The sequence below is a fragment of the Gouania willdenowi genome, chromosome 8 (assembly GCF_900634775.1).
Source record: "Gouania willdenowi chromosome 8, fGouWil2.1, whole genome shotgun sequence".
Taxonomy (NCBI): Eukaryota; Metazoa; Chordata; class Actinopteri; order Blenniiformes; family Gobiesocidae; genus Gouania; species Gouania willdenowi.
The window spans coordinates 20,147,863-20,173,330 of record NC_041051.1 but is presented as its reverse complement, the minus strand read 5'-3'; the positions used below and the strand labels follow the sequence as shown (position 1 = coordinate 20,173,330).

The following is a 25,468-nucleotide window of genomic DNA, read 5'->3' as shown; positions in this document are numbered from 1 at the left end:
GTCAAAAGAAGAAGTCAAAAGAAACTATTTAGATTATTATTACGCCAATTTTGAGGCTGATTGATAGGGCAAAGCATCAGGAAGAACAGACAAACCACCAGCAGCAGCCAAGGCTAAACCGCAATGAAGCCACTCTCCACTGGACACCATCTGCGTTAGCTTCATTTAATCCCTCTTTAAATAGCAACAAAGGATTAGAAGGGGATTGCAGACACACACAAGACTTGGAAACTTCTTGATACATGGTCTGCAGTGTTTATTGTTCCAAAAAGCAGAGCTAATTATTCTTTTTTTTTCTTTTTTATCTTAAAGGGATTTCCTCTGAAATTATTTAACTTTTTCACTCAAGTAATGCTTAAATGTAATTAATTCCTGTCTCGTATCAGAAAATAAAATATTACTCAAGTAAACTTTTGTTTCCATCTTGCAGCCTTTGTCATTTATAATTTCCTGAGTTTGGCCTTCGAGTATCTGGGAGGAGAAAGTGCGATCATGACAGAGATCCGAGGGAAGCCCATCGAGTGAGTGCTGTCACTCCCTTTCTGTGTGCACATTCTTTCTGCTTATTTTCATCACAGGAACCCATGTTCACAGCAATAGAAAAAAAGTCAGAGTAATGATTATATTTGTTCAACTGACTGTGATAATGGTTTGATTTTTTTTTTTCTGCTCATAAAACATGAGGCATCATCTTATCTTAGTTTGAGTACAACAGTGAAAATGCTGGTAATAAACCCACGCAGACCTTTATCGCAGAGCTTTTATAGGTTGTTTATAACGCTGACTCAGCCAAAGGAGAGCAGTTTCTGAGATGGCACTGACACTAACGTTGATCTCTGATGAATGGTTTTGTTGCTTTGCGGACCAACAAAGGTGTTTTTGCTTTAGATATTTTCACTTTTCTTTGTCAGGTTTTATTGGAATTTCAACAGCTTTCCTAAATCAGTCAAAACCTCAACATTCTGGTACCTTGATCCAATGGATCTGCAGCAAATCCTTTTAAGTGAAAACAAGACGTACCAAAATGATATTCCTAGAGGTGTTGCTCTAGATGTGAATGTGAATGTTTTTAAATGTTCATTTTTCTAGTGCTAAGTACACACTGGGGCACGTGGCCCGGCCTGAGCATTGTCATCCTAATACTGTTAAAATGCTCTTTAGCATCACTGCCTGAGCATTAAATAAAACAAAGAGAAATGGTGAAAACACATTTTTATTTACAGGAAAACTGCCTGATTTTGTGTTGTGTAAATATTTTAATTAAAAATATTATATAACAATGTCTGTTATATTTTTTTGTATAAATCCTTTGGTAAATTATAAGATTGTTAGATGTATTTGTTTACCGATTTATAAAATAATAATAATAAAATTATGCTTATAGCTTTAAAAGTAATAATGCCTCAAAATCAATGTTCCTATCAATAATTGACCTACTCAACTCTGTAATAACTTCATATCATATTTTCCACTTTACACATTACTTGTATTTTTTTAATGCATATGGTGTATTTTTGTCATTGGAAAAAAATTGTGTTTTTAATGACAGAAAGGGCTTAAAAACATTTATTTTTTTAAATACAGAAATATAATATCTATCTATGGTTAGGTCTGGAGTTGTTGAAAAAAATCTGATGAGAAAAAATTGGGCAGAAAAAAATATATGCAAAATTTGAGTGTTACTTTTTTTTAAAGGCACCCCAAGGGTTAAAAGCAGTTTGGTTATGACGTTACACGTAAACAAAATGCCTACATCCGCACTTCTGTCTAATATGCTCCACTAAGGAATTATTGTTGTTTTTGAATGCCAACATTTAGAAGAATATACAAGCAAGAAAAAAACTTACTTGCTGCAATTTTTCATTTCTTCTGCTCATTCCATAACTGTAAATCCATGAAGCTCCACTAATAATATGGCTTAATAATAACTCGCCCCTTCTTGTTGCCTACCCCAGATCCAGTTGCTTGTATGGAACGTGTTGCCTCGGTGGAATGAGCTACTCCATTGGCTTTTTAAGATTCTGTAAGCAGGTGAGTTACAATCATCTCTGTTCAGTTCTTCATTCCGCTGAGAAACACTCAGACGCTGACAATCAGGAATTGTCATTAAAAATGAACAAAACAAAGCTGCATCGCAAATTACCATTTCCTTCACATCTCCAGACCAAATGAAATGAACAATATTATAATTGGTGTGTGTTTTTCAGACAGAAAAACAGCATTTAGGTGAAGGTGATAAACATGGACAGATGATGTGATTCTTAAGCACGGTGCTCCCTTTTAGTGTCCAGGGATGCTGCACAATCCTCCAGTCCAACAATGATGTATATTGGAACTGAGTGCTCCATCTTCAAAACAAAACGCCTGGGTAGAGAATAAAAGAGGAAAAAGTATTGAATTCAAAGAGATAAATGCCCAATGTGCCCGGTTTGATTTTAAATGTGAAGATTTCTGTTTGTTGCAAAACACTTTTCTGTGGGACAAGATTAGCTGAAGACTCGTTAAATGTATTGTCATTTTTATACCTGCTGTGCCACCTTCTATAAACTCTATGCCATTATCAATACTTATGTATTCTGTTGGGAACCCTAAAACCAGGGTTGGGGTCAGTTCCAATTTTCAGATACAGATACATTTTCAATTACCCATGTTCCCTAACAATTCAATTACAATTAGTTACCAGCATTTTTTACAATTATTTTGTATTTTCGGAAAGACAATTACAATTAATCACAATTACTGAGCCTGAAATAAATAACCTAATAAAAGTTAACTTTTCTCTTGTGTTTTCTTTCTGTGAGCATCTCGTATAATAACAGGTCCTAAATCAGCTGTAAAATACACTAAAAACAAATATCTATCATTTAATTTCTTTCCTATCTATTGGTTGCCTTGTTAGGCTTAGATTTTAATATTTTATTAAATGGTAAAATGTGGGAGAGCTTGATATGAAACATATTTTAATGATTATTTACTACATATGTGTAGAACTATACATAGAACTGTAACATGGTTCCCCAGTTTTGTGTTAAATTATAAGTGAACAATTTTTATAGAATTTTCATGACAATTACAATGTAAATTATCTAAACTCAATTACAATGTAAATTATCTAAACTCAATTACAATTGACTCATGATAACCACAGCAATAGATTTTTTAAATTAATTACATGTATAACTAGCCATCATTTTAATTAATTACCACATATGCGAGTACAATTCTAATTGACTCCAACCCTGCCTAAAACTCATTTTCAGTGTATAAGGATCTAAAAACCTATTTCTGTCTTACTGTTATATATAATTATATACTAACTATGGCTGTTGGTCGACTTGCAAAACATTTTTTTGTTTTGTTTTTTTTAAATCAAGTATACTGACAAATGCAGTGTTGCCACTTTAGAGTCACATTCAAAAAAGGAACAGCAACAAGAGTGTCTTATACCACTGGTAAAAGTCAAAACCCATGGCTAGGTGTTGGCTTAGTCAGTGAAGAACTGGGCCAGGTAAAGCTGAGATTTGACGTCTGGGAAGGAATTTAAAGATGCCACCGATTACAGTACACTTACGCCAGGAAACGGCTCTGAAGCTATTGGTATGAAGTCCGCCTCTTTGAAGTATCAACATAGAGAAAGATTGTTGTTTTTGGCGGTAACTCATGGTGTGGCCCAACCTGAATGCTGATGAGTGAAGTAACTAATCATTCCAGCAGAGCATCTGATTGGCCCCTATCTGTTTCATTTCTTGCAAGCATTAAAATTCTCTCCACATGCCTCTTGTGCATGTCATTAGAGGAGAGCTTGACAAATGAGTCACTGGTGCAGAAAGCAGCCCAGAGTTATGGTGCTTATTGTAGATAAGGGCAAAAGATAAGCTGCTGTTACATGCTCAGTGGCTTTTCAAGGTTTATACCCCTCAGATGTATGAACCGTCCTGCCTGGACTGTCTGTAGACGTCAGTGCTGTCAGTGTGCAACAGACAGCCCCTCCTTCTGTACCCTGTTTAGTCCTAAAATGAACACGGTAAAAAATACTTGTGTACATTAATTTAAATGAAAGAAAATAATAGTGATCACAGATTATTCGGCTTTTCTTCTGATGAATGATTCTGTTTTCTTTGAAAGAAAATCAAGAAATCAACAATTTTATTTGCCATTTGTGCATATATTTGTGCAATCATTCAGTCATAAAACATTCAAAACAACACTTTTAGATTGCATTGCCACACTGATCATATATTCATTCTTGTCACATTGCCTGTTTAAGGGACAGATGAGTGAATGTGCTCATATTAGAAAATGAAATCAGAAAGGACTTATTCTGTGACGGTATACTGTAATTATTTGTTTTTCTTTGTTGTCTGTCATTCATTATCATGTCTTCTTCTCCCACAAGCTCAACAAAACTTTGATCGAATACATATCAGCTGTGTTGAAACGCTATATCCTGCTCCATCAACTGCAGGCTCAGTCAAGCTGCAGCTTTGGTTTTCTTTTAAGATATGTTGAGCCAGCTTCTCGGAACAGGGCCCAGGTTAAAGGGCAGATTAGCATCAACAAAGGAGTTGGTGTTTGAAAACCCGCCCCTTCAAAGCCATTGTTCATGTCCTTAATCACTTTTTTCACTATTAATCTGAAATAATTTTCAGTTAGATTGGAAAGTTTATCAAATATTGGCAACCAGCCCCAGAGCAGCTGCGGTCAAAGGCCCCTGAATCAAATCAAATCGATCCAGAATCGTATCGTCATGAAACTGGTTATTTACACTCTGTTGGTCGTGCTTTACGGGCTCTGAAAAAACATAATCTAGGGCACATTCTTACGACAGCAGCTAACAATTACCATGTGTTCAGTATCTGCTTTATTATTACTTGAAGGCGATCATTTGCTAAAATGTTACATGGGATGCTATAGTGTTCTGATTAGCACTTGCATCCGAAAAGCGAATATGACTGAGGTCACATGAACCCTCATCTAGTTAAAAAAAAAAAAAAAAAAAAAAAAATGGTACCTGACATGACAGGTGAGGAGAGGAGTGTGTAGTTAAGCCGATAGTACTGTACTTAATGGAAATGAGCCATTTGATTACCAGGCATTGTAGTGCATACTAAATGTATTGTAATGTCAGTGTAAAGGTGAGGTGTGTTGCGTGTGCTGTCAGTGTGTCTGTCACTAAAGCTTCCCATCTAATAAGATGTGCAAACAGATGTCGATCTCCTCCTCCTCCTCCTCCTGTGTCCTTGCTTGTTGTCTCGTGATGTCTCACTCTGTGAATTGTAATGTGTTCTCCAGGCGACTCTTCAGTTCTGCGTTGTCAAGCCCATCATGGCAGTCCTCACCATCATCCTGCAAGTCTTTGGCAAATATCACGACGGAGACTTTAAGTGAGCGCCACCCCTCTTTGCATCTCATTCCTCCTGTATCACACTCCTTCATGTTGCTGCCAGCAGGCTTGTTTGCTGTTTACATGCACATGGAAATAATTTGAAAAAGCAAGATGTTTATATCACCTCTTTGCAGCAGGGACAAAGAAACTTTTTGAAAGGAAAGATTTCATTTAAACTCAAAGTAATGGGTTCAAACTTTTAAAGTGCTTTGGTTGTGTCCCAGCTGTAGCCATAATTACAGCTTCTTGGGGAATTTGGATATTGCAACAAGTAACTCAAAGGCTTTGGCAATATGAACTAGGGATGTTATGTGGAACGTTAGCCTTAATGTGACAAGGGCTTGGAAATGATTTCTTTTTATGTCCTACTCTTGGTGTCGAACATTATTGTAAGAAGAGCGACATTGTATCACTTAACATAAGTATTAAAAATCTAAAACGAGGCAAAGACGGGAGATAAATTGCAGCCTGGCAAATTTAATAAAGTGTGCTTCAACGCTTCAGCAATACAGAAAAAAAAAAGGCCTCAGATGCGTCGGGAGGAATATATTCAATAAAGTGGTGGTAATCAAACGCTATAAAACCTGAAGCGCTCAACTTCCTTTCCAGTGTTTTTCTCCAGTTTGAGTTTAGTTTGCTTCTGAAGATTCAGCTGTGACGATTGTTTGTCACAGGAAGATCAAGTCACCCTAACCACAAAGTATGTGAACAGTTAAATTAACAGGCACAAATTGCTCTCTTCTGAATATCTTTTCTTTTTAAATTCTGTGTAAAGACTATGATGATTAGTATTTAGTGTAGTCACAGCTGTCTTCACTGAGGCTCATCAGAAAGCTGAGAGGCTTTGAAAGAATGTAGTGATCAGCCTGTTTTAGAAAGACTCGAAATGGTTAGAAATCGTGGTTTATAGAAAGAAGTAGAAAAGGTCGAGACTTAAAATGCTGTCATTATTTTTAAACACTTAGTTGGAAATGTAGTCATTAAAGTGGCTGTACGACTTGTTTTTGTGTTTTGTTGTTTTTTTTGTTCTTCTGCAGTGTGAATGGAGGTTACCTGTACATCACAATCATCTACAACATCTCAGTCAGCCTGGCGCTCTATGCACTCTTCCTGTTTTTCTTCGCAACAAGTGACCTTCTGCGGCCGTACGAGCCGGTGCTCAAATTTCTCACCATTAAATCCGTCATCTTTTTATCATTCTGGCAAGGCAGGTGCACTCACTCTTATTCCCTATCTTCTCTTAGGAATGTAAATGATAAAAAAATTTTAGATAAAGCATAGGATCTTTGTTTTTTCGTTGTTTTTCTTTAATTTGATTACTTGCTGTCTGGCTTTTTTGCCAGAATGTTTGTGTAGTATGTACCTGTATCTATATACAGTACATTCATGTACTGTATATATGCAAATTCAGAAACAAAAAGGAAAAGAAAATTAACATTTCCATAAAATGTTTGCACTTTTATTGTATATTTGATGTGAATATATGTACTGTATATACATTTTGTTATGTCAGCTGTATATTGTAGATGCTTTTTAAACCTAAATTTATATAATTTTATTTATTTATTTTATTTATTTTATTTTTTTAAATCATGATGAAAACCTTTGTTCTTTTTGCAGGAATGGTCCTGGCTATCCTGGAGCGCTGCGGAGTCATCCCCAAAGCTCTGTTAATCGACGGAGAAGAGGTCGGTGCAGGCACGGTGGCAGCAGGCTGGCAGAACTTCATCATCTGCATTGAAATGTTCTTTGCTTCCATCTCCCTCCGATACGCCTTCACCTGCACCGTCTACCAGGAGAAGAACGAAGTACCAGGTGAGCGCGCAGAAATATCTGACCTCGACTCTAAGTGCTGAATATGAGTCGCTGCACTGCTTCAAACACTGAGTATGTCTGCGTTTAGTTAATGTTTTAAATGTTTTTATGAACTAAGTGCTGTGTGGTCCAAGATCATTTGCTATTACTACATCCCCATGTGTTGGTGACCAATGAATTTGCGCAGTAAGCAGGACATCAAATGTATTTTAGTCACTCATTCATCAGGAAATATTATCCTTCATCTTGATTTGCATCTCTAGAGCAATTGGTTCTTTTTGCTCAGTCGCGGTGCATTCTGGCAGTCTGCCAAAGACAGCAGGAGCAGCAGGGGGGGCTCAATGAGCCTGCTTTTTTCACACAAACTACTAGTTTGATGTAAAGCTGTCCTTACATAGTGACAGCTTTGGCAAATATGACAAAAAGTCAAGGGGACATGTTATGAAAAATCCACTTTTGCAGTTTTTTTGATCACATATGAGGTAACTTGAGTGTTCACCGGCATACAAAATGTGAAATAAATCCGTCCAGTCATTTTTTTGTGGACTTTGTAAGTCTTACAACACAGAGAAAATTGCTCTGTTTCAAATTTTCTAGATTTGTGGTGTCACAAGTCAAATCCCTCCCCTCTGCTGGTAACTCCACCCTTGGACTCCACCCTCAACCTGTTGAAAACTTTTGCGAAAGTCCGCCATTGTTTTCCTTGCCAGCAAAGGAGTAATGGCTACCTGTAAAACTAAATACAGAACTTTCCTCCACAGTGAACATACACTGTAGTGTTAGCACTATTTGTTCATGCGGAGGTGTACTACGCTCTTGTGGTTTGGGGCATTGACGAACCTGTTCTAACACCCTCGTATCGCTGATCCTATGTATTTGTGACACAATTCGATGCAGTGGTTGGATATATCGGTACTCTTTACACCTCTGGTTACCACCCTGTTATTGACCTTTAGTTCTATTCAGACACTGGTTTTGCTTAATAAATTGCTCCTATTCTTCCAGAGAGCATCCCTCCAATGCAAAGCATCTCTAGCGGTCTGAAGGAAACCATAAACCCAGGAGACATGGTACAGGATGCCATCCACAACTTCTCCCCGGCCTACCAGCAATACACCCAGCAGTCCACACAGGAAGTGACTCAGCCCAGCACCAACGTGAAGGTGGCCACCGGCACCAAGAGCCGCAAGTCTGACAAAATCATGCTCATCACATCTGATGATGACTTTTAGCTGCTCCCGCCTTTTGAAATCTACCGTCCAACTATTTAATCCGGCTGCACTCTCTGTGCTGGGAAAGTCACTTTGAAATGTATTATTTTAACGTCCCTGAAAGCTGAGGAAGTCCTCGTTTTTAATTTTGGCGATGGCGACATATTTCCACGAAGAAGGCGATCCACAGCGATTCATCAGTGACCTCGATGGCCCTTCCCTCCTCGTCATCATGTCGCTACCCGCTCTCCATCCGTCTCATTTGCGCCCCTTCTGATTTGTGTCAGTTTCAAAAGAGGAGATGATTAATACGCGACTCCACTTGGGAAGCAGAGGAGTCGGAGCTGCCTGACAATGACACTTCATGGACCGTTTCTCACATCTGCTCGTGTGAAGTGTTTGCCGAGCATTGCTCGTTGGTTTCTTAAAGAATGGAAACGTTCGTACAAAGGCTCGTTGGTTTCCGAGGCAGGCACTGCACTCCTGTGTGTGTGTGTGTGTGTGTGTCATAAGATTCCCATATATCTGCTTCAGTCTGACTGTTCGTTGTCCTACAGATGTGACAAATGGGGGAAAAAGCAAATCTTCCAATCTTTAAGCCTTTTATTCTTAACACACATTTCTATGCAGCACTATTTGTATTTTAAATCCATTTTGCAGGGTTTGGTGAAACATGTACAGATTGGTAGAGAAACAGTGTTTGTTACATAGGTTTGTATGTTTTTGGGGGGTTTATGCAGGTTTGATTAAATCCACAAACAACAAAGTTTCGCTCCTGTTTTTTTTTTTTTTTTTTTTTGCTCCTGTTTTGTTTTTTTTCCAGTTTGCTATATGTAGAATTTGAATACCAACATTTGTTTGCATAAATCACAGCTTACAATGTGTGTTTTGTTTTTAAATACCAATACCAATTGCCTTTCAGGAAAAGTAGAGATAATTTTTTTTCTCATTGGGGTCACAAATACCCAAAGCAGTCGTGACTTGTGTGTTTTAGTCTTATGCAAATGAGAAATACTTTTTTTTTTTTTTTGCCTGAGTGTATATCACATGTGATAAATAATGAACTGAGGTTGTAAATGAGGAGGAGGAGGGGGAGAAGATTTATTTAAAAGTACAAAAAACATACACAGCAGACCTTTTCATAGGAATAAGTTCCCAAAAGTTCAATCAAAGCAGTAACACAAACAGAATGTATTTGTACATGAGGGTAGTTCATTCAGGAAAAACATGTAAATAAATGAATGTAAAATGAAAAAAAATAAGTTACCTGTTCTTTTTTTTTTTTTTTAAATAATTTACCGGTTTTTGAAATGCACAAATCAATGACATAAATAGAAAATGTAAGTATTGATTGACAAGCTGTGTAAGGTATACATACTACTTTGTTATGCTGCCTGTTTGCAGTCGGTCACATGAGCTTCTCTGTGTTGCCTTGAAACAACAGGAAAAATGCATCTATTCTTCAGACACGTCACAAAAATGTTTCATGAGAATTTTATATTCTTTGAAGTCAGCATTCACACAATACTTTGACACTGACTTCAGCTTTTTGTGGCTTTTTAATTATAGCTTGTTTGGCTGGCAAAGCTTATTTAAAAAAAAAAAAAAAAATACAAACATGAATTACCTCAAACAATTGTTTCAGGAAGTACAAGCCAAATAAATGCTGCACATATTTAACGTTTCCTAAAAAAAAAATAGAAGCTTGACTCATTTTTAATGGGAGAAGAAAGAAGTGAGGTTGAAAAAGGAAGATATTCTATGCACATAAACGTAACATATACCAAAATATTACTATAAGGCTGCTTTAAAAAAAAAAGAAAAATTTAAGGGGCGGTACTTTAACTTTATATATCGAATATGACATATGGCAATCTCAGTGTTTTTGATTGACAACCTAAAATCAAATTCTCCTGAAATCATGTTTGTCTTTTATTTGGCAACAACCAAAGCAAACACCTCCAAGTAGATGCAGAAATAAGTGCTTTAAAAGAATAAACAAAAACAAAGCAGCATTTGATTATTTTCTTAACCACAAGTGGTCACTGTCATGCTTTCAGCTGTGAGTGCTAAAAAAAAAAAAATACAAATAAAGTTATGCATTGGTTTGCATCAAGCTTAGAAAAGATGATTCGTCTCAGAGTTTATAAACGGTCACCACGGCATTGCCATTAACTTCTCAAATCAGCATGTTCTGAAAAGTAGTCGGGACATTTTATTTAGTCCACGATCGAAAAGAAAATGCTTGGAAATTCCATGATTTTACTGTATTTTGAGATTTGTTTGCACGCTAAGTGTTTGATCTATTTTGTCAAGTTACAACTTTATGAACAATCCAACACTTGGTGACAATAAGAGCTATCATCGAAGGATCAAAAAGTGGCGCTGCTATGAATGCTTGGCCGCCACAAACCAGTAATTCCCGTTTACTTTTCCGACAAAAAAGAGAATTCTTCAAATTATCAAAGTAGCAATCGAAACATTTCTTGATAACGAATTGTCATATTTTTCATTTCATTTAATTTTGCATAGTTTTGTTTTTGTTTTTTTTTCATTTTACACATTTCTTAACTCTGAAAAACTAAGAATCCATAAATCAAGGATCTGACCAATGCTTTTGTCTCAATCAAGGATGAACTGACAGAATAGATAAAACACCAGATTATTATAACTACAGTACACCCTTCAGTTGTCTAGTGTGAATCTGATTGTGACAGTATAATAACCTAGTGTATTATATATGCTGAGAAGAACTATACACTTGTCCGAGTATATTTTTCTCATTGTGTTTATCTATTTTTTTTTCCAAAAGTCATCAAGCTAGTTTAGCTTCAAAGATGGTTTATATAATCACACCACTCCCAGGATAGTAGAAGACAAATATAGAAAAATATGTAATATTTATATATATTCCTATATAGTATTCGGCATACTGTATAAAACTAATTTTCAGGAAAAAAAAAAAAAAGAACATAGGATGTAGAATAAGAACACACAGCAATGCCCCCGCTTTAACGTCACAGCAGGTTGTACAGCAGCAGCAGCAGAGAACAACAGTCACGTTGTCGTCTTAGGAAAGAGAAGGAAAAAAAATCCTGACGTGAACAAACTTGACATCACTCCAAATCAGGAATGGATCCTCAATAAGAACAGCTTGATTTCAAGTGAATTTCATCTTTTTAAATATCACAAAACGTACAACAGGATCAAGATGGGCACTGTGCTCATAGTGTCAGGACTCCTATGCTTGTAAGGGTTTTTTGGTGTCAGGAGGAGTTCTCATGAAGGGAGTGTGTCAAAGGCAGCGTAAATAGCATATAACACGTGTCATGGCTTAGTAGACGGAATGATCTCTTTGGACGGAGTTACTGATGCAGCAATGGGAGCTTTTTGTCATTTTCTAACACACAGGACGGTTTCTGGTTATCTGTCCATCCAATATGGATTACCCACCAAACACTGGCATACAAAGGAAACAGGCACAAGACTCAAGGCACGGCTTTGCTTCACCTTTAACTGTCATTCACCTGACCCTAACTATACAGCAGCTCTGTATGATCAGTGGACTAGTGACGGTTACATGATTGGATCACTTACTAGTTTACACAGCTTTCAGAATTCATTCACGTAGAAAATAAACGACTACAAACACACCAACAAACCCACTTTCAGCATCCTCAACCAGGGGTGGGGTCAATTATAATTGTAATCTCATAATTACAATTATGACGTAATTATAATTGGAAAAAATCTATTAAAAATCCTGTAAAAACTGAAATTTACAATCTAATTAAACGCAAACCCGTGGAACCATGTTTCAGTTCTATAGCTTAAACATACGTAGTTAACAATTCATCTCAACTCTTCCAACTACCTTTCACTGCTCTTGAGGATCATTTTACCAATAAAGAAAAAATTAAATTGCGGGGCAAACTTACAGAAAAAAGGCTCAGACGCCCACACCATAAATATTAATACTAATATTTGAATGGATAAAGAACCCTAACAAGTTAACGAAGAGATTAAAAACAAATTGGACGATATATAATATTTTTTAGTGAATTTGACAGCTGATTTAAGACATGGGTCCAAACCGAACTGTTAGCGTAATAAGAGATGCTAACGGAAAGCTAACACAAGAGGAAGGTTATGTTTTATGGGCTTAATAAAGGATCAGTAATTGATTAATTGAATTTGGACATTAGTAATTGACTTACAGGGAACAAATAATACTTGTAATTTTAACTGTAAAAGGATAAAATGCTGGTCACCTTAATTGTAATTAAACATGGACAATTGAGGACGTAATTACAACTAAAATTTCTAATTGACCCCAACCCCACCCTCAACAGTCTCTGCTTTCTTTAACAATGTAACAAACTGAAATATAGAACAAATTCTATAAGATTTGCTTAATTTCCCATCCGATTTACTCAAACTTTGCGGCCTGTAAAAGTTTTCTTTTAAAAGGCACAACAACCACTGTAAACTATTATCTGAGGATCAATGTCCAGCTGTGGCTAAAGCTTGTGCTTTTTCTTTTCTTCTATTGTGTTCTAAAGGTAACTTCAGAGCTCCTTATCTCAGTCATGAGTTGATGCAAAGGCCTTTAATGGTGAAACACAGACTGACTGTTCTCTGGCAGTTCTTTTAAAATACACCAAATTCATGAGGGCTGCTACTTCCTGATTATGGGTCCAACTTACCCTGGGAGGAAAACACCAAGTGCAAGTCAGGATGTAAATGGGTTGGAATACGTGAGTAAATTATGTCCAAATATACAGTCTCGTGCTGAAAAACACAAATGTTCAGGGTTTTTTTTTTTGTTTTGTTTTTGTTTTGTTAATCTTTTACTAAAAACGCACCAGCTCTATGGTTATTATAACCAATGATATCTTTAACTCCCATTTACTGTTGTAACATTTTTAAATGTTGGGTAAATATTAATATAATAACAGGATGCTATTAGTGCTATACGCTGTGGGTTTCAGCACACTTTTGTGTACGATAAAGGTAGGTAATCTATCTGACAATTCCAATATATCTCCAGTCACTCTTTCCATCAATCCATCTTTCAACGAACAAGTTTCAATGAATATTTGTGCTTATATCGGGTAAAATAATCTAAATCTCTATCAGATTCGCTGTCTACATCCTTTATCCCACCTTTGACCTCACGTGTGAGAACTGAACGAGAGCGAGGTTTCCGAGGGTGTGAAAAGTGGTGCCCATAATCCATCATAGTGCCCTCATGAATAAGGTGGATGACCTTGGTATGGTTTTCAGACGTTTCATAACATCTATGGAAACCCAGTGGTCACAGTAAACACATCTGCTGCTCTTTGGTTCTCTCCCAGACACATCTGGGCAGATTTCTCACGTAGCTGCGGTAGTCACAGTTACCTTGGTTACCAAGTGAATGCAAAGTGACCTTGAAGCTGGAAATATAACCCCTTCAATGTGTTGGATGACATGTGATATATCCATTTAAGGCAGAAGCTTCCAAAAGCTTTGATTATTAGTTTTTTTTATAAGTTATTTAACACAGCTGTCGGAGTAAAAGCAAATGTCTGCCGTCAGTCGTAGAGTTGGGACTAAAGAGGTCTGGTGCCGTGTCATTTACTGGGGGTTCACAGGAGAGACTGAAGGAGACGGATTGATAGCTGCAGCATATTATCACACAGAGTTCATCACCCTGTTCCATCCCTCAGTGGAAGCACAGGGTTAGGGTCACAGGCACAAAGGACCAGGCAGGAGAAGGAGAGCCCAGTCCTGTCAGCACTAGGACGGAGCAGAGAACGGCGTTGGGCTGGAGTTGTTGTTGTGGTTGGCCGACTTGACGATGGTGATGACACTGGTGGTGGCCACTTTGCCCGGTGAGAGCGGCCCCCGCGTCACTGTCCGGGCGAAGCACTGCAGGGCCTCGTACTTGGCCCTCAGAGCGTCCAGTTCCAGCCTCATGCTGGCGTTCTCACGGGCCAGCTTGTCCACCTCCCGCTGCAGCTCCGTTTTCTGTCTCTCCAGCTCCTCCTTTTGGGTGACGCGCTTGATGCGGCAGCTGGCGGCGTAGCCACGGTTTTTTAGGGTCCGTCGCCGCTGCTTCAACCGAACCACATCCTCTTTGGTCAGACCACGCAGGTGCTGGTTCAGCTCCCGCACAGACATGGCAACCAACTCATCGTCGCTAAGCGCCGGGGCATTCTCACCCACCTCCTTCTTAACCTGCAGTGCAAAGGAAAAGACTAAACCTGTCACATTCACTGCTGTGTTTATCAGAGAATCAATGAAGTCGACGCTCCTACCTTTAAAGCTTTGCTCGTCTTAAAATGAGTCGTCATTCCCTGCATGCAGACGAGTGACCACCGTCTCACAGAAGGCGCTCTGAGAAGGAGAAACAGGCCAGGAATATAGTCAAACATTTCACATTCACTGACGACATTTGTGTAGTACATATTGAATAGTATATACAGTATCAATATTAGGGATGTCCCGATACAACCTTTTCATTTTCGATATGATACTGATATTGCAGCCTCGTGTATCGGCCGATACCGATATTGATCTGATATCAGCATAAATCATACATACTTTTATAACTTTTTTTTCATCTTTAATAAAAAAATAAGAATGACTTATTTTGTAGTGTGGAATGTTAGAAAAGGCTTGATCAAGTGATGTCAACAACAGTACAGTAGGTATGAGAACAACTGACCCATTTATTATTAACCAATTGGTTACATACATTTTAACCTTCATCATTATATCTACAGTATTCTACAGTCGAATAAAATAAATAAAAAACGAATTGGTTAAAAAAAATATATAATTCGGAAATTTGAATCCAATATCTGATATTCGTTTTCAGACTGATATCGATATCAGATCTAACAATTCAGTCTAACAAAAACATATTCATCAAGAAGACTGAAACAGGCAGAAGCAAAAATGCTGATATGCCCAACATAAATCATAACATTTCAGTTACTTTCTTCAATAATACACACAACAGAAATGCAAGCATTCAACAATTTCATTTGAGTTGCCTTTTTTTTCCAAATAATGCAACAAAAAATATATATATATACACGCATGTACTTTCTTTTATATACTACATTTAACAAGGAACTGCTTCACATAACTCTCTAAAATATATTGTGACATTGTATATCTTAAATTAAATAGTGTGTCACTAATTTGTTTTTCTTTATTAACAGTATTCCATAATTTATTCCCTAGAACAGACAGACGTCTTCGTTTTACTACTAATCTTGCTTTTGGTAAAATAAACATAAATTGATCTCTTTAGGCATACAGTATGTATGTAAATGTGTGCACATATACGTTTGATTGTGCATGTATAAACTGTATATATATATATATATATATATATATGTGTACTGTAAAACTAGTAACATTAGTTTCCTAATTAGTATGATATACTCTGGTGAGCCTTGTTTTGTTTGTGTGGTGGGGTAGGTGTGTATAAGCTACTCTCTTTTGGCTGATTAGTTGGACAATTCAGTGTTGTTTGTTCTGTTTTTTTAGTTTTTCTGAAGATTGCCAAAATAAAATTCAAATAGAATGCAACAGAGATCACACATCGAAAAGTCATACTTGCTCTTTTATTAATCATTTTTTACCAAACAAACCGTTAGAAATAATCAATACATGCAACAAACAATGCCAAACCTACAGTTTCAATCAAGTTAAAAAAAAAAAAAACACTGTCAGCATAGAGTGTTTTTAAACACTTAAAAACAGCTGTTCTAGCACAATAACAGTTAAATAGAACAGGTCTAATGTTTGAGACCAAACTCATATTATTATTTACTTACTCATACAGTCAGTTGCGATCGACTCAGGTTGAACTTTACAAGTGATATAAATATTATAATTTTAGTAGGAGTAGAAAAAACAATGAGGGAAATATTTGCATTGTAACAAATGTTAATTTTTACATTTTATTGGGTTTTTGGTAACACCTAACTTGAAGTTTTATACATAAGGCTGACATTACGCTGTCATTATCTGTCATTAGCATGAATAAGGTGTCACGAAGGCTGTCATTAAGTGTCGTTCGCTAAATTATGACATCTTTGGAGCTGTGTTGGCATTTTTTGAGTTGGGTTAGGGTAACAAACAGCACTTAATGACAGCCATCATGACACCTTAGTCATGATGACAGCATAATGTCAGCCTTCTGTATACAACTTTAAGTAAAGCCTTTCTCGGGGCGATCACTTGATTATATCGCATAATGTGTGAAAAATGGATACAACAGAAATAAGGAAACAACTCTTTTTCTTTACACATGCATGCTTCTGGACTTTCACAATAAAAGCCCTGCACACAGGCCATGCACTCGAAATTAACAGTAAACTTCCACTCTTGGTAACTTATCAAAAAATAACCTCAGGATGAAAAGATTCAAAGTGTTTTCAAGGTTCACTTGCTAAAACTTCTCTCACACTGGATGCTGGGCCAATAAATATGTCAATAAATTATTAGTTGGTTTAAAAAATAAACTTGACCTTTAATGCAATAAATAAATGCTTGAAAATTAAGTTTAGAGTAATTTAAGTGCAATAATACCTGAAGATTTCAGGTCGGCTCGGCACAAATGTGGGCTTTGATCTCTTACAATTACAGGGAATACAAATGATCTGGAAATAAAATAACCACAACAACATAACTACAACCACAGCTCTAGCCAAACCCTGAGTCAGACACCACAACATTCCAGTTGCATCATGCCAGTGTTGGTGTTATTCCCATGTGTGCCAGCAGAGGGCAGCATTGCACCAAGTTAAGCACTGGACATTACCTGTGTTTACCTATCAGAGAAGGAAACTGATAATGTAGTTCACTAGGCCAGACCACATATGACCTATCATCACCCTCCTAGGATCTTTTTACTCTTCGTTCTTCTTGTCCTTGACACAGAATGGCTTCGAGAAAGGCCTCACGATGGAGCACATGATTTCCACACTGCCACGGTCTAAATAAGGGAAGGTGCTGAGCTGTGATCCTGTGAGAAGCAAACATCCAACCCCCCACCCATCCCCACCCCAAGGGCTTCATTTCAGGTCCTGCAGACCAGCCTAACTGAGTGCACTGTTCCATGCTGGACTGCTACCATGGAAACGCACTGGGAATGGGTGTGGGAGTGTGAGTCACATGGTCAGCAAAAGGGTAAACAAGTCTCATTCATAACCACAACCCAGCCCATACATAGTAGGACCAGGGAGCTCCAACTTTAAGACATCTACCTCAGAATTCCTCTCTTCCTCTTCATTCCAGTCTTATCTCATGTCTCCACTTCCTCGTCTACACGTCAGTGGAACATTCACAGGTCGACTGATCTTCACAAAGCTGCAGGATCACATGTGGAAAGTTCCTAGAGGTTGAGTGTCACATTAAAATAGTTTCCTTGATAGTCACTGGTGTATTTTTACTGGGAGACAATGCAGTTATGTGATTTAGTGCTGTGTGCTTTTACACTGGGCTTTTCCTGAGCTCTCCATGCCCTTATTTAACTCTGCTGGATATATTTAGCCCAAAGTGCTGACACTAGTTTCTGCCAACTAAACAGTTTAGGTGAGCATGTGATAAGTGATACCTTGGTTAGAAGGCAAATACTTTTCCCACTGCTCATTGAAAACGGCAGCATTTTTTTTTCTTCAAAGCAAGGCTCTGAGCTCATTTGAAAACATGTTTCTTACAAAATGTAGATGCTGAAGACAAACTATTGATTCGTGAGGGTGTGTGACACTTATTTATTTCTATTATAGGACACATTTTGTCCAATATCCCAGTATACCCAGGGGTTATACTGATTCCGAGGGGTAATTCTGACTTTGGGGGGGGGTTAACTGACTTTGAGGGGTAATTCTGACTTTGGGGGGGTTTAACTGACTTTGAGGGGTAATTCCAACTCTGAGGAGTTATACCAACTCCAAGGGGTTATACCACTTCTGAGTGGTTATACTGACTCAGAGGGGAAATTCCAACTCCAAGTGGTTAAACTGACTCCGAGGGGTAATTCTGTCTCTGGAGGGTAATACTGATTCCCAGGGGTAATTCTGACCATGAGGGGCTATATTTACTCCAAAGGACTCAGTTTATGCCTCTCCACTTGCATTTTCTTTGTGAAATGCAGTTTGTCTGGTTCTCTTTGAAAAAACTCATTCAGACTCAAAGAAAAAGCAGAAAAGGACAATATTCACTGTGCATGCAGCAGCTGAGACCACACAGACTTGTGTTTAGAGATGCTCTGCTCACTGATAACCTTTCCTCAGCTGTAAAACACGCTGTAAAGACATTACATAATCGAGATTTCAGAGACATCAGATAAAGATGAGAAACCAAAAACAGAATGTTGGCCATAACAGCCTCATTGCATCAGAGAAGGGGGGTCCCTGGGTTCCTTACAGAGATCATGGAAAAGTTTTGCGGGGCCTCCTTCTCTTTATACAAGAGGCCTCCTGCTTGAACCAAGAGGCCATTCTCTCAAATTCCTTAGGCATGTGCTTATGTTTTTGCAACTCACACCGGGACAAGGTTTTCTTGATTGAGATCCTAAAGTTTCCCCCAGAGGGGAAAACAGCAAATACATCACAAAGACAAATCCTTCTCTTTAATACTGACTGACAAGTACACAGGAAAACACAGACGGCAACTCACACGAGGGTTTTCTGTAGCACAAAGAAAACAGAATCTGTGAAAATACCTCAAAGAGAAGTCACAGATGGTGGGCAACAGAACAAAACCACATTCCTGAGTGAACACACATGTGCAAAGCCTCACACACATGCACAAGGGCAAATCTTCAGAGGAGACCCAGTCTGAATATGTCCCGCCATGCACTCTGCGGTGGGGGTGGAGTTCAGCCAACAGTTGTTAAACAATGGTTGCAAATTTCACAAAATGCATGGAATTTTAAAGACTCTCGTCTTCTCCTCTTGCTCAAACAAATCAACCTCAGCCTGGGGTGCACGTGTGAAACTCACACTTGAGACTGATTTGAGTTTTTTTTTATTTATTTATTTTTCTACTGAAAGCTGAAGTTGGTGTTTTCTCTGGGAGCCACTTGACTCTATCGATAAAGACAAATGAGTTAACTGCTCAACTTAAAGCTGCTGCAGACAGTTGTTTGTTTTTATCAGATAAAGTCTATGATGTGTGTATAGATCAGTAAATCCAAAAAGAAAAGTTTCACCCATTGCATTGTGGGATGTGGAGTCCCATAGATAGATGGATAAAAGCCTTTTTTTCACATCATTCTTACTGTGATTTCTTGTGTTTCCCCCCAAAAAAATTCTACTTCCCAAAACATCTGCTGTTTTCATGGACTGAAAATTGAGGCAAAACAATGTTTATTTTAGGGGCTGACATGTCTCACGAGAACAAAAATGGTGTCAAGCGAATCAGTGTCCTCCTTGTCTGGTGAAGAAAGACAAGAAATGACAGTAAGAATGAAGTAGAAACACTTCTAAGCATCCGTCTATGGGACTCCACATCCCACAATGCAATGCACAAAGCTTTTCCAACAATGTCAATAAACTGAGTGTTTACGGTAGAGATAAAAAAAAAAAATTTAAAACTTCAATTAAATCTTTTTTTTTTTTTAGCAAATTACCTTTTGTTTAGTGATTTATGAGGCATACACACAATGTCTTTATCTGATTAAAATGATAATAATAAACTCCAGCAGCTTTAACAAAGCCTGATTTGTAATTGTATTGTGGTGGTTTATTACAAAAAAATGTCTACCTATAATCAGAAAGTAGCAGCTCCAGGAATAAGGTGGAGAAACAATAGTTCTTCATACCCAGGACTAGTTTGTGAGCCTGTATAGGGAACATGGTGTGCTAGATATAATCCACTTGTGCCAATGTGCGATGGTTGTATACCTGTATCATACTTATATATAATTTGTATATTTGTATTATTATTATTATTATTATTATTATTATTATTATCTATCCTACTTTATTGTTTACTACTGTAATGTGTGTATATCTGATCCCTATTTTTAAGTCTTTTACTTAATTATACACTTTAACGTTTATTCTTTCTTCTTTGTTAAAAGGTTTTTTTTAATTCTTTTATTTGTGATTTTTTTTTTCTTAAGTGGCTGTAACAAAAGCAATAATAAAGGAATTCTGATTCTGATTAAATATTTACCCATTTCTCTTTTAAAAACCTGTTATTATAGATATATAGATTTTATCCGGGCTGTGCGTTGCCCCCGCATCACCAGGCTGGTATAAATATACAACTACTGCAGAAGAAAATCATTGTAACTGTGTTATATAACATTTATTCATAGGGGGGTTTGTGTAATAAACCATGGTAGAGTTTGTTTACTGACGCCTATCGCTGAAAGCTTTTTTAAGGTCAGAGATCTGTTAAAGTTCTTGACTGCAACAGGTAACAGTGTGGGACGCAGCCTTCTTCTAAAATAAACTGTATATGACAGACCTCTGTGCTCACGCTTCAGTGATAAATGCAGACTGTGCTTGTCTGGACACTTTGTTTTTCTTCTCTTTTGGGTTAGTTTGGGAGCGAGTCCAACCCAAAGCAGACTTCTTTTTGCCCTTGACAGTCTGCTCGAGTCTCCTGAGAAAAAAAAGCTTCTTGCTTGCACTTTCCCAGGGAGGTGGCTGGAAAAAAAGTATTTTTCCTTACAGTCTGGAGCTTTTTCCAGCGCAGCACATTTTGTGGAATAATATGGGAAGGAAATGGAGATCATAACTGTGCAGTGAGTCACTCTGTTTACTGGTAAAAGCGAACACGGCGGCAGGGAATCACACCCTCCTGTTCTGACGTTTGGTGGAAAATCCCGTTGTTTCGCAGAAAGGAAGGAAAGCACAGAGAACCTGGGAGATGGTTGGCATGACCGCCGGATCTTAGGAGCGGAAAGGGAGGGGAAGGAATATCTGAGTCCAGTCATGATACTGGGATGCAAAGAAATGTCAGGAATGCTACAGTCAGACAATGGGATTATATGCATTATTGGTCTTTCTCTTCCCCATATCTCTGAGGTCATGAAAAATGATCATCTGAGGCAAGATCTGAAAGCCCATAATTAGGTTTTGTGTTTTTATCATTGATGAAACAGGTGTAGAAATACGAATTTAAGCAAACAACAAATTTAAAGAAATTTACAAATCAAACACTTGCCACCCCTCCAACTACAGTGAACTGAAAAAAGTGGTTTGAGATTCAGTAAATGCATGAAAAAGACTCAGATTAGGGCTGGGCGATATGGACCAAAACTCATATCCCAATATTTTTTTCAAAATGGCAATATACAATATAAATCTCAATAATTTTATTTCAAATAAGGTCTGATCAGAAAGACAATTCTGAGTTAAATTTGCTGATGCAAAATGCCACACTGGTACATTTATTAAAGGTCCCATGTCATGCTATTTTTCACCCATCTCCATTTGTTCTAAGAACCCCAAAAACATAGTATCTGAGGTTTATTTTCCCAAACTCGCCTGTTTTCCAGAGAGTTTTGGCTCTGAAAAGTCACTTTCTGAGCAACTCTACACAAACAGGCTGATTTGTGGCCTACTTATGCATATTCATGAATGGGCGTGTCTATAGACTGGACACTGACTTCCTCCTCCTAGAGGGGGCGGGGCGTTCACCGGTACATACATAGACTGTAGAAAATACATACATAGCACTGCGTGAAAGACGCTGACAAGCTCACCTTTGTGGGCGTGTTTGTTTACATGTCAATCACGGCAGAGAGCTTCCTGGAGGCGCGGCTTCTCCAACTCTGTGTCACGTCAAATTCGTCATCAAAGTGGGAACGTGTCATCAAGTTGGAGCGAGGTGTTTGGGCTCACCCTGCAGTAAGAAATGAGCAAATCACCCTCTAACTAACGTTTGAGGGAATCAATGAAAAAAACACTTTGGGCACGTGTATGAAGCCCAGATAGCACTTTATGATGTTTAAAGCACAGAAAAGTCGATTTAGCGTAACATGGGCCCTTTAACAAACAGCTGCACAATGTGTATCACTTTTGGCTTTTTCTCCTGTAAGGGACAGCACGTGTGAGTGAGTTCTGTAGTGTGGCTTGTTTAGGAAAAGGTCTGGGTTAGGACACACTCACTATTCCATATGTGCTTTTAATGTTGTTCTGTTCTGAGAAGTAGTGAAAGCAGCGACTCCTAAAACGAGTATTTTGACACAAAATACGGTAAACATATATACTGTATATATATCGATATAGGCGATATCTATATCACCAAAATATAAAACTGGGTACTAGGCTATATCTTCAGTCTCAATATATCACCCAGCCCTACCTCAGACTGTGTGTAGCTGTCAGTCAACAACACATGCAGACTTCTTGACACACGCCTCGCGCTCTCTTTTTTTTTTTGTTTACACTGTCTCGCAGACTCGTCTTTGTATGATGTAAAATAGCCAACTTCATAAGTCAATAATCAGAACTCTTTTCCAGTAAAAGGAAGAAAACACACCGTGGCAGTCCCAGTGACTCATCTCATCACCAACCGCACTTTCACAACACCCCACCACAAAAACTTTTCTTTTTGGGTTTCGCTTTCTCCCCTGCTTTCATTCCTCACCGCCGTTGAGTGAAAATGAAAAACAAAAAAGAGTCAGCGGACAGAGAGCATCAGCTCGAACCTTTGCGGTCACTTCTCCTGGTCCTTCCTCATCCAAAAAAACACACCATCATTGCAGTGATTGATGCACATGGTAACCTCATGACAGACAATGCACCCCCGCCCACTGCCTGTCTGTCTGGTGTGCACCCACAACAGTGAATCAGACTAAAAAAACAATAAAAAGTTCAAAATTAAACTGGAACAAATTATTTGTGGGCAATATTTTCCTCATACTTCATAAAACAGGGCTAGGAAATGATATACCTTTAAGTATAAAACATTTGAAGTATTATGAAGTCATGGAAAAAAATCACATTTGCCCACGTCATGATGATTTATACTGTCTAGGAATTATAGCTAAACACAAAGATAAGATGAAGCCTTTTGTGCCTACGAAGTGATTTATTGGTTTTAAAAATATGTGCTCCTCCTTCTATTTGGTGCCTGCGTGTTTCTCTTGTGCAGGCCTGTGGCAGCCCTGGTGGTCTAACCTCACTCCAGTGCCCTTTGTCCCACATGTCTAAAATGTAGACCACGACCACGTGTCATTTCAATGTCAAGAGGAGGCTGAGATTTCAGGTTTATGTGAACTTTATCAATAAGATTTAAGATTGAGCCTGGTTTCTACAAATGTGGAGACAAAGTTCAATGTGACTGTTTAGATTCTTTTTTTTTTTTTTTTTACCCTGAATAATGAGGATGGTAAGGATGTGGAGCCAAACGATAAAAGTCAATAATGAAGTTAATAAAAAATAAAAGCCGTTTAGTTTTTATCATTTACTAGATTTTTTTTGTTAAGTTATTAACATCATTACAAAAAATATAAAAACTAAACCTCTAACAACAGTGTTATTACAAAGAAAATATAAATGGTTATAATTCAAGCTGCATTAACTCTGAATAATAACTATTAAAGATGGGATGATATATGATGACATGATTTGGTTTTGATTTTAAACTGACATTAATTGTTAGTCTCTGTTTTTGCTCTATTCACTTTAATTTGCGGGAAAAAAATCTGTCTTATGTACATAATTTTTTAGTTGAAAATGATAAACCCTGCAGTTGTAATGTTACATGGTTGTTACGATGTAACAAAAACATGGTTATTTCTTTTAAATGTATTTTTATTGTTCTTTTTTCTTTTGCCACAAATATCGTATCGTATTGTAAGCCAAGCATCGTGTATCGTCCCACTTCTCATTACTATACTGTATAAATTGGAAGATGAGCATTCTTCTCACTTTATGATTAACATTCATATCATATTTCACTTTTATTTCTTGATTTATTCTAAATTATCTTCAACCGGTAAAAATAAATAAATAAATAACAATAACAATAATATACAAAGTTTGAAAAAAAAAATATATTTACAATACATTTTAAACCTAAATCAACTTGAAGGAAAAAAAAATATTTTTTTTTATTATTATTATTCTTTTTTAAAGTAACGTAATAATATTTATGATGTATTCCTAATATATTGGACGTATTTAATCTAAATTTTTACAGACTTTTTGGGCTGCGTCACCTTTCCACTACACAGCACGTGGAGGCTACACGACATAAAGTATCTGCAAAGTCATCTTTAAACTTTCCGAACCATGATCAAACCCCGTTTCACTATGCGTGTGTGCGTGTACGTGTACGCGTGTGTACACTAGAGTGTATACACAGCGCGCGTGGCCAACAACATAATCCTACCTGCGCGCGCCAGCATGTCACTACGCACGAGAACTTGAACAATTCAGTGAGGAATGCGCGTCTTCCCCGTTAAAAACAACCAGCGGCTCACCTCAGAGGACGCGGCTATCTGCGGACTGGAATGTGAACCAGTGCCCGGGGCCCGGGGCTCGGTGTCCGACACGGTCCGACGGAGGAACTTGACCCAGTTCGTGCGGAGCGTCCGGCGGACGAGCAGCAGCAGCGTGTCCTCCTCCTCGTACTGAATTAACTGCAAAACAACAACAATGTACCAACATTCCACGCGCTGCTTCCGCAAGCACTCACGTCACCGAGTCCTCGTGACCGCCCCCTCCATTCATGAAAATAACTTTGTGGTGACGTCAGTCTGAAGCGGGAGGAGGGGGTTGGACCGGGGGGTGGACCGGGGGGGGGGGGGCCATAAATAGAAGATAGACTCACTAGTGCTAGTGCTGCTACGGTCGGAAGCTTTTGCTTACTTTACAAAATCACTCCGTACAAAGTCAGCACGGACTGTGTTTATAAGCACAGAGAAAGAAAGGAGAACATGTATCTGTATCTGGGGGTAGCCTTTCTACATCCCCCCCCCCCCCCCCCTCCAGACTCTCAGACTCTTTCACGGTCACATCTTCACTATGAGGAACTCCAAAATGTGCATGAAGTGAGGCAAAAACAGCACCCCCCCCCCGTCTGA

At 38.1% G+C, this 25,468-nt stretch overlaps 2 protein-coding genes across 2 annotated transcripts in view; one reads left to right on the top strand and one right to left on the bottom strand.

The window, feature by feature from the left end:
• tmem184a (transmembrane protein 184a) overlaps positions 1-10,544 on the top strand; it is a 16,304-nt gene extending 5,760 nt beyond the window's left edge. The window contains exons 4-9 of the mRNA XM_028454505.1: positions 431-521; positions 1,956-2,031; positions 5,293-5,384; positions 6,424-6,593; positions 7,007-7,201; positions 8,207-10,544. Of these exons, the coding sequence (XP_028310306.1) occupies positions 431-521; positions 1,956-2,031; positions 5,293-5,384; positions 6,424-6,593; positions 7,007-7,201; positions 8,207-8,433 (851 nt within the window). The 3' untranslated portion in view covers positions 8,434-10,544. The remainder of the gene's footprint in view (positions 1-430; positions 522-1,955; positions 2,032-5,292; positions 5,385-6,423; positions 6,594-7,006; positions 7,202-8,206) is intronic.
• Positions 9,490-25,297, bottom strand: mafk (v-maf avian musculoaponeurotic fibrosarcoma oncogene homolog K). The gene is made up of 4 exons (XM_028454507.1): positions 24,866-25,297; positions 17,682-17,784; positions 14,715-14,793; positions 9,490-14,634 (listed from the first exon to the last, which is right to left on the bottom strand). The coding sequence occupies exons 2-4, from the start codon at positions 17,705-17,707 to the stop codon at positions 14,194-14,196; spliced, it is 546 nt and encodes a 181-aa protein (XP_028310308.1). The 5' UTR covers positions 17,708-17,784; positions 24,866-25,297; the 3' UTR covers positions 9,490-14,193.
• Between the last annotated feature and the right edge of the window lie 171 nt (positions 25,298-25,468).

Excerpts from the sequence above, each read along its gene's own strand:
- mafk (XM_028454507.1), bottom strand. The coding sequence starts at position 17,707 with ATGAAGAGGAAGAGAGGAATTCTGAG. Across the intron at positions 14,794-17,681 it reads AGGAAGAGAGGAATTCTGAG|AGCGCCTTCTGTGAGACGGT; the intron begins GTAGATGTCTTA and ends TCTCCTTCTCAG. Across the intron at positions 14,635-14,714 it reads AGACGAGCAAAGCTTTAAAG|GTTAAGAAGGAGGTGGGTGA; the intron begins GTAGGAGCGTCG and ends TTTGCACTGCAG.